At 49.0% G+C, this 9,341-nt stretch overlaps 1 protein-coding gene across 2 annotated transcripts; it reads left to right on the forward strand.

Annotated features, from left to right (window-relative positions):
- The first annotated feature begins 1,717 nt into the window (after positions 1 to 1,717).
- Idnk (IDNK gluconokinase) lies at positions 1,718 to 8,039 on the forward strand. 2 transcript variants are annotated; one of them, XM_021180577.1, is made up of 5 exons: positions 1,718 to 1,796; positions 3,911 to 3,941; positions 4,185 to 4,271; positions 7,072 to 7,115; positions 7,524 to 8,039. In XM_021180577.1, exons 1-5 carry the CDS (start codon positions 1,747 to 1,749, stop codon positions 7,864 to 7,866), a joined length of 555 nt encoding a protein of 184 aa, XP_021036236.1. In that variant the 5' UTR covers positions 1,718 to 1,746; the 3' UTR covers positions 7,867 to 8,039. The 2 variants fall into 2 exon arrangements, with proteins under 2 accessions (XP_021036236.1, XP_021036237.1); XM_021180578.1 differs by lacking the exon at positions 7,072 to 7,115 and having other exon boundaries at positions 7,524 to 7,610.
- The last annotated feature ends 1,302 nt before the right edge of the window (positions 8,040 to 9,341 follow it).

Consider the following 9,341-nt stretch of genomic DNA (forward strand, 5'->3'; position numbering starts at 1 on the left):
GTACTGGGAAGAAATTTACATGTATGTAAGCACTTGAGAGAACAACACATAGTAAGACCCTGTAATAGAGAAGCTGTCTCAAGACAAAGTCACTCCAATATTTAGAACCTGAGAATAAGAAAAGGAGGAAGAGGAGGAAGGAGAAGAAGAAGAGGAAATAGACACATATACAGAAACTAAGAAAGAGCGGCCATTGAGGTAGAACTAGGAGAGGGAGAGCCATGTCTTAGAAGTCTCAGGAATAAAGAAAGCATGGGGCTGTAACGGCTCAGCAGTTAAGAGCACTGGCTGCTCTTGCTGAGGACCCAGGGTTGAATCCTAGCACTCACATGGCAGCTCACAGCCATCTATAACTCCAGTTTCATAAGATCTAGTGCCCTCCTATGGCCTCTGCAAGTACTGCATGCATGTGGTACTCTTACATATACGCAGGCAAAAAAACGCTCCTATACATAAAGTAAAATTCTTGTTTTAAAGAGAGAGTCAGGATGGTTAGAGCAAAAACAACAGCAACAAACATTAGTGGTGCCTCGGAGAAACCAGAGGGCCCACACATTGCTTGGTGGGCATAAATGGCACAGCCAATTTGGAAAACATTTTGGGATTTTCTCAAATCTAGAGGTACCATCTGACCCAAAGAGTATTAAAAGTAAAAATACCTGTCCAGATAAAAATTATTTTTAAAGGGACTAGAGAGATGGTTCAAGGGTTAAGAACACTTGCTGCTCCTGCTCAGACTAGACCAGGGTCGCTTGTAACCCTCTGTAACTCCTGGGGATCTGCACCCTCTTTTGGCCTTCTGAGGCTTGAGCAAGCACACACATGGTACAAACACATACATGCAGACGACCCACACACACACACCCACACCATCCACGCTTCTCCAGTCCCTTCTGCTTCTTCACGTTGTCCCAAGAGCGGCTCTGGATGGTGGTCGCTGTGGGTGAAGCCCGTGGACTAAGAGAGAGTTCAGAAGCCCAGACGGTGTTGCTTATTCTCAGGAGGAAATCCATGTGGATTGCAGCTCACTTCCAGCTCCCACGTGCACCTGTCTTCATGGCCAACTTTAGCGAGAGCCGCACCGCAGTTGCCATTTCTTGTGTCTCACTGACACAAGCCTCTACGGGGAAGAGCAACCTGTCCCTGTCCTGGGTGGGAGTCCCTCCTGAGTCTGCGTTGCAGGCTCCCTCCAGGAGAGTCAGTGAGGCCTCAGTGTGCGTGCGAGCATCGATCTGTGGCCCGCTGGTTCTAGCTGTCGGCGTTCTGATGTCTTCTGATATAAAATCGCTGTTTGCACAGGGGGAACCGGAGCAAGAGGACCTGGCTTCCAGAGTGGGGTGGGGTCTGCGGGCTGAGAGTGAGATAGGAAAGAGCAAAGAGGGAGGAAAAGAGAAGGGAGAGATGAGAGAAAGAAGAAAAAGAAGAGAGGAGAGAGAAGAGAGGAAAGAGAGAGAGAGGAAAGAGAGAGGAGAGGAAAGAGAAGAGAGAGAGAGAGAGAGAGATCTCCCGGCCCACTCCGTGTCCTTTCACTGCTGTCTTTGTGGGTAAACTGTCTGTTTCTACCACTGTCCCTGCATCCCGGTGGCTTCCTTGCTGCAGGACATGATGACCTGCAAATGCCTGCAGATGTCCTCTGGCTGCAGCGCTCAGCGGTCAGCGCTGGAGAGACAGGGGCGTGTATCGTGACGTCAGGAACTGGGCGGGACCTGCCCCGGAAGCCGGCGCTGCGGACCTGGGAGCGCGGACATGGAGGCACCCGGGGTGCTGCTGGTGATGGGTGTGAGCGGCTCCGGAAAGTAGGTCGTTGGGGGGACTGGGGGACGGGAGCTGGGAGGCTGTGGGGGGCCTGAGCCCTGGGAGCCATGCCTTTGCAGCCCCTGTTGAGGACCCCTGCTGTCCTGCCCCGCTGGCAGCTGCTCCCCAGGGTCACCGCGGACCGTGGCTAGCGACCCTTCTCAGCCTTACAAACCTGGGCCTGGTGACACCTCGCAGAACAGTGTGGGAGGGTGCGAACCCCAAACCAGGAGGCAAACGTCGCCCTGGGTCTTTACAAAGCTTTGCCTGGGTGCATGGTCTCCCTAGTAGGTGAGTGTCTGGATTCTTCCAAATAGATTTTGAAAAGTGAGAATCAAGCTTGATCGTGTGCCTGCTCAGGCTGGAATGTTAATATGAAAGTGCTGCTAGAACTCTGCAAAAATGTGCAGTTTCTTCTCAGCCCAGTGCTGGAAGGTTCAGAAGTAAGCAAGCAAGCGGTTGGCATTTGGTTTGATAGACGCCATCTAACCGCAAGATTCTTTAAACTGAAAGTGAAACGCAACAGAGTAACTCGGTGGTGGAGTGTTTGATTGTCGTGCCGGGGGTTCAATCCCAGCACCACAGAGTGAACAAACAAACCCCAGAGGCAAAAACCCCGCTGTTGTACGACTCTACCCAGAAACCCTTTCACTTCTGTCCAGAACCGCACAAAGCCCATAGTACGAGCTCAGATTGTCTTTGTGGTAGAGACCGGGGGATAAGCCTGAGAGCATCACCGGTGTTTGTTTTCTGATGGAGTGGCTGGACTGGGCTGATTTGGAAATAGAGTTCAGGGGCTGGGGAGTCGATAGAGGCGCTGAATGAGAACTCAGTTGAGTGACAGGTACTGCAGGGTGAAAAACTAAGAGGAACTCTACAGGAGAGATGGAGGAGGGTGTTGATGGCACGGGATCCATCTCTGCTCCTGTTTGTGTGTCTTGTGTCTACGGGGTTTTGGTCTGAGTACCATAAGGGTGCAGTGCACACGGTGGTCAGAAGAGGGCACCAGAGTACCTGCAATGGGAGTTCCATACAGATGGTTGCAAGCTGCCATCTGGATTCTGGGAACCAAACCCAGAGGTCCCGGAAGAGCAGCTAGTGGTCTAACTGCTGAGCCACCTTTCCAGCATTGTGTGTATCTGGTAAGCTAGCAGTGCTTTGAGATTTTACGGGCCCTCGAACTTTACAGTGTGCTGGCATTTAAACTTTTTATTAAACCCCTCTCATTGGATACATCAACCACACTTCAGGGCAGGTCCCATCCTGGGGAGTAGTTGGCCAACAAAAACCAAACTCTGTAGTATTTAAAGGGGAAAAAAAAAAAAAACCTCTCTCTTGAATCTTTGATAAAAGCACAATTTTCTTCATTCATTCAGTGTTCTCTCTCAAAATATAAACATTTATGCAGTAGGGACTAAAACATTCTCTCTTATTATTTTTGGTTGGTTGGTTGGTTGGTTGGTTTGGTTTGGTTTTTCAAGACAGGGTTTCTCTGAGTAACAGAACCCTGGCTGTCCTGAACTCATATTTTAGACAAAATTGGCCTTGAACTCAGAGATCCACTTGCCTCTGATTCCTAGTGCTGGGATTAAAGGCATGCACCACCATACCTGGCTAGTTTTGGGTTTTTGAGTTAGCATCTCCGTGTGCTATCCAACAGTCTAGAACCAACTGTCCATTTCCCTGCCTCCACTTCTTATATCTACCACAGAGCTACAAAACATTATTGAGAAAAAAAAAAAAACCTTTCCCTGGTGTGTGTGTGTGTAATTATTTTTTAAGACAGTGTCTACATAAGACAGCCTGTGTAGGCCAGAGATCTCCTTAGAGAGATGGTCCTGCCTTTGCCTCCAAGTGTTGGGATCTCAGGTACGTGCTACCACCTCTAGCTCGGAGTCTTAGTTAGATATGATGCATTGCTTTCTGGCTAATACACCTTCACCAGTATCCCTAAGGACAGTGAAGACTGTCTCTAGACTCCATGGCTAAGGGCATGGCTGCTTTGGGACCACGAAGGAACCTGAATCTCAGCTGTGCATCTCTCAGGCTCTCTCTCAGAACAGCTGGCACTCATACGTGTTGGGCAGAAATAACAATGTCTGTATTCTCTCCACAGATCCACTGTGGGTGCACTGCTGGCCTCCAAGGTAACTCCCCTTGCCCACTGTGTTCTTGTCCACGGCTTCCTCCCTTTCTTCTGGCCTATGTTTGTGCAGATGCCTCAACATGGTCATCCAGGTTTCTTCCTGGTAGTGGTAAATCAGAGCTATCAGTGAGAGAGGGGCAGCTCAGACCAGTGGTGTCTATACCTGCCTGCCAGTAAGCTCCCAGTGGCTGTCACAGGGGCCATCTTGCTGACGCTACGTATATCTTTCCTTTTGTTCCTAAAGCTGGGATGGAAATTCTATGATGCCGATGATTACCACTCCGAGGAGAATCGGATAAAGATGGCGACAGGGGTACCACTGAGCGACCAGGTAACATCGGCCACGGGTGTCCAATATTGCTGTAACACGCCTCCACCTCCGTTAGCCTAGAATCTGAACCTCCTCCATGAATTCAGCCCCAGGAGTGACCCACCCTGCCCTCCCTGGGTGCAGCTTGCCACAGTTTTTTGCAGGATTTTTAATCTGCAGTCCTCGAGTGGGCAGAGGCTCCTTTGTGCTCGTACAGTGAAGACGTCAGCACCTCCCGGGTCCTTTCACTTCCCCTCCACCACCAAGTTCTGGTGAATTCCACTCCAGGACCACAGCAATCACGCAGACTCCAATGTGGCTATGCGTCTTAGTTTCTTTTCTGTTGCTATGCTGAAAGCATGACCACGGCATCTCAGAATAAAAAGAAGCGTTAATTGGGCTTATGGTGTCTAAGGGTTGGAATCCATGATGGTGGTGCATGGCTCAGCAGCAGAGACAGCTGAAATTTTACATATCGATCTGAGGTATGAGGCAGAGAGCACGCTGGGAATGCTCACGTCTTCTAAAAGCTCAACTCCTCCGCCCAAGGGCAAACTTCCTCCAAAAAGGCGAGGATTCCTCTTAATCCTTCCCCAAAACTTCCATCAATCAGGGAAGCGGTTAGTCAAACATCCGAGCCTTTGCAGGCCATTCTTACTCAAACCACCACACCATGCCACCATGTCTGAGACTCTCCCAGCGCGTTGCCGATCTTAAGGTCCTTGAGTCTCTTTTAGAAATGTCAGGTACATCTCCATTGGAGCCACTCAGCTCCTTAGTCATGCCCACCTCCATCTTCATCCGAACCACTCAGCCGCTTGGTCTCTCCCGTGACCGTGTTCCTCCTCATGGGATCTTTGTGTCCACTGTCCTACTGCTCTCTGTGTTTCCTCCTTCATGACTGACTGACCCATGGTCATCTTAAAGTCTCAGATCCTAGGCCACTCCTTGGGGGAGCCTACTCAGAGGTGGTACTTCCTGTTGAGTTGAAGGTTTTATAATCCACCAAAAATAAGGCTTCCATGAGAAGTGAATTTGAGCTGTTTAGATGCTGTAGTGGTTTGAATAAGCTTGGCCCAGTGAGTGGTACAATTAGGAGGTGTGGCCCTGTTGGAGTGGGTGTGGCCTTACGGGCATGGGCTTTAAGACCCTCATCCTAGCTCCCTGGAAGCCAGTCTTTTCCTGTTTGCCTTCGGAACTAGATGTAGAACTCTCAGCTCCTGCATGGTGCCTGCCTGGGCACTGCTGTGCTCACTCGCCTTAATGATACTGAACTGAGCCTGTAAGCCAGCCCCAATTAAATGTTGTCCTTAGAAGAGTTGCCTTGTCAGGCGGTGGTGGCGCACGCCTTTAATCCCAGCACATGGGAGGCAGAGGCAGGTGGATTTCTGAGTTCGAGGCCAGCCTGGTCTACAAAGTGAGTTCCAGGACAGCCAGGGCTACACAGAGAAACCCTGTCTCAAAAAAAAAAAAAAAAAAAAAAAAAAGAAGAGTTGCCTTGGTCATGGTGTCTGTTCACAGCGAGGAAAACCCTAGCCAAAACATATGCAAAAAAGGGGGAGGGGTACGGGGTTGTGGGGTGGCAACACTCCTACAGAATCCCAGGAAAGGAAGTAGAACTTTCTTGGCTGACATTGGGACTTCAAGCTCGAGTCCCCTTCTGCTACACAGCCGCAGGAGCTGCTTTAGGGAATACACCCGAGAGGCTGGAGAGGTGGCTCCGTGCTTAAGAGCTCTGGCTGCTCTTGCAGAGGCCTGGGGTCCTGTTTCCAGCACCCACGTGGCACTCACAGCTGCCTGGGACTCCAGTTGCAGGGGATTCCCCAGCCCTTTTCTGGCCCCACTGAGAACCAGAAGCTCTCAGTGTGCGTAGACACCACGCAGGCAAAACACTCCCGTAAAATAAAACAAAACTTAAAAAGGAAAAAATATATCCAGGAAGTTAAAAGGTTTAGAATAATAGCATCATCTTTCTAATCTCCTTTCATGCTTGAGTGTGTAGGAAACCTTGGCTAACCAGAGTCATTTGGGGAGGCAAACTCAAATGGTGTGTTAAGACATTAGTTCAAGGGCTGGAGAGATGGCTCAGTGGTTAGGAGCACTGATTGCTCTTGCAGAGGTCCTGAGTTCAATTCCCAGCAACCACATGGTGGCTCACAGCCATCTGAAATGAGATCTGATGCCCTCTTCTGGTGTGTTTGAAGAGAGTGACAGTGTACTCACATAAACAAATCAGTTTTTTTTTGGGGGGGGGCGGGGGGAAGGGGTGGTTTTAAGACAGGGTTTCTCTGTGCAGTCCTGGCTGTTCTGGAACTCACTCTGTAGACCAGGCTGGCCTCAAACTCAGAAATCTGCCTGCCTCCACCTCCCAAGTGCTGGGATTACAGGCGTGCGCTACCACTGCCTGGTTATAAACAAATCTTTTAAAAGACAATAATCCAAGGCTGGGGTAGAACTCAACTACAAATCAAGTGCTTAGCTGTAGGTTCTGATCTGACGCATTGAAAGACTCTATCAGCCATAGTCAAGTCAGAGGTGTGCATGAAAGACAGGGAGGACGTCTGCACCGGTGGGGGATTGGAGGGGGTATGAAGTATTGTAACTTAAGGGAATTTATAGTTTTATGAAATGAGCCATCGAAACCAGAACCAAGAAAATGTTTCTGTGGTGGTAGGCCTGTGGCTTGGCCCCCCAGCAGCCTGTTCATGCCCAGTTCTCATAACCACTGAGTTCTCTTTAAAGCTGACTGTTGTGACTATGGTATGGCTGTTTCTGTACAAGCAGTACTGGGGAAGCTACTTTGAGTCTGTTCTAATTTCAGGACAGGATTCCATGGCTTTGCACCTTGCACGACATTTTACTAAGGTATGACGTCATACCCGCCCGTGGTATAATCCAATAAATTAAAAATCACTTCTGAAACCACAACTGGATGCATCCAACGGGGTGGAGACAAACACTTAGCACTTGCACATACCAGGTACCTAGCCAACCTCCGTCCTCGGGACAGCTCTGGATGGGCCCATTTTACGGGTGAGGAACTGATGCCCGGGAATAGAACACTTGAGCCTAAGACTGCTCAGTTCACAGACGAAAGACCCTCAATTTAAGATTGCTTAGCCCACTGCTTAACTCCATTTTCAAGTAGCACTTGACATTGGCAGAGACTGCCCCACCACCTACGATTGAAACCTTTGCATTGCTTCATTCTTCAGCCCTCATCCTTTTTTGGGGTGGGGGTGGGGTATGTGTTTTCTTATATTTTGAAAACAGAGATGTGGCTTTGGGACAGCCTGTTGTTCTAGCCTGTTCAGCTCTGAAGAAAACGTACAGAGACATCTTGATCCAAGGAGGAAGTGATGTGCCCCTGAAAAGTGATGACTCAGCAAAGGAACTGCTGGCCGGTGGGAAGCTCCTGGTGGTCTACCTCTGCGGCTCGTTTGACGTCATTTATGGACGCTTGCTCCAAAGAAAAGGACATTTTATGCCGCCCGAGTTACTGCAGTCCCAGTTCGGTATTCTGGAGCCCCCATCAGCTCCCGAAAACTTCATCCAAGTCAGCGTGGACAAAGGTCTCCCGGAGATCGTCGCTGCCGTTATGGAAGCCCTCAAGTGAAGATCTCGTTCATAGCAGAGTGCACTCTGCTCCCAAGCTCCTCGCCCGTGGTGTCTTCTGAATTCTTTATTTTTAGAGGCAGTGTTTCTCTGTGTAGACCAGGGTGGTCTGGAATGCAGAGATCTGCCTGCCTCTGCCACCCCGAGGGCAGGGATTAAAGGCGTACACCACCACCATCGATCGGGCTGTACTGTAAATTCTTAATTGGGGAAAAACCGCAGTGCTTGGAGGCAGAAGCCGTTGTTTGATTGTGTTAGGAGTTTGTGGCATGCTTGGCAGTGTGCAGCTGTGACAGGACAGGGGGAGGGTGGTAAAAGTTAAAAATGCACTTGAGAGATGGCTCAGTGGTTAAGAACACTGACTGCTCTTCCAGAGGTCCTGAGTTCAAATCCCAGCAGCCACGTGGTGGCTCACAACCATCTGTAATGGGATCTGATGACCTCTTCTGGTGTGTCTGAAGACAGCTACAGTGTACTCATGATGTAATAATTTTTTTTTTAAAGATTTATTTATTTATTATATGTAAGTACACTNTAGCTGTCTTCAGACACTCCAGAAGAGGGCGCCAGATCTNGTTACGGATGGTTGTGAGCCACCATGTGGTTGCTGGGATTTGAACTCTGGACCTTCGGAAGAGCGGTTGGGTGCTCTTACCCACTGAGCCATCTCNCCAGCCCGATAAATCTTTTTTTTTTTAAAAAAGTTAAAGACTGAAGTTTAAATTGATGTACAATGTAACCTGATGGCCAGAGGAAATCCTGTAATCAGTGCTAGGAATTACTACCTTGCGAAAGAACAATTGCTTGTGCCTGTATCTGTACAAAAGAATGAAATTTGCTATCCCGGAAACTGGTTTCAGCAATAGAAACCTCAACAGAACCGAGCCGCCCACTGCATGCCACACTACCAAGTACAGTGGCACTACTTTTAAATATTTTAGGTTAGCATAGAAAATCATAGGCTCCATCTTCTGTCATTTACTATCTATAATCTCATTTATTGTCATTATTATTAGTGGGTTGTTGTTACAGGTGGCCTCAAACTCAGACAGTTGCCTCTTTCTGCCTCTCCAGTGCTGGATTGAAGGCTTGCCCCACCATAAACGACTTCGTTTTCATACATTTGTGTTTATACTTTATTCTAATTCTCACTGCCCTTCCCCCACTCTGTGTCTCCTGCTTCTTTCTGGCAGATTCCCTTCCTTTCCCCAGATGGCCATCTTCCTGCTCATGGCTACTGCCCTTTCTTTAGACCTTTTCACACACACACACACACACACCACCCTATATGTATAGGGACCTGCTTGGGGGAGAATGGGGTCTTTCCACAACTACCCAAAATTTCATTGTTTGTCCACACGTTTGACGGACATCTCAGGCTGCCTCCATTTCCTGATAGGGTTACAAGCAGCTGCCTTTTTGGTTGAGCAGTGTGACGGATCATCTTGTCAACCTGATGGGACTTAGAATCACCGT

Source organism: Mus caroli, chromosome 13 (genome assembly GCF_900094665.2).
Source record: "Mus caroli chromosome 13, CAROLI_EIJ_v1.1, whole genome shotgun sequence".
In the NCBI taxonomy this organism is placed as follows: Eukaryota; Metazoa; Chordata; class Mammalia; order Rodentia; family Muridae; genus Mus; species Mus caroli.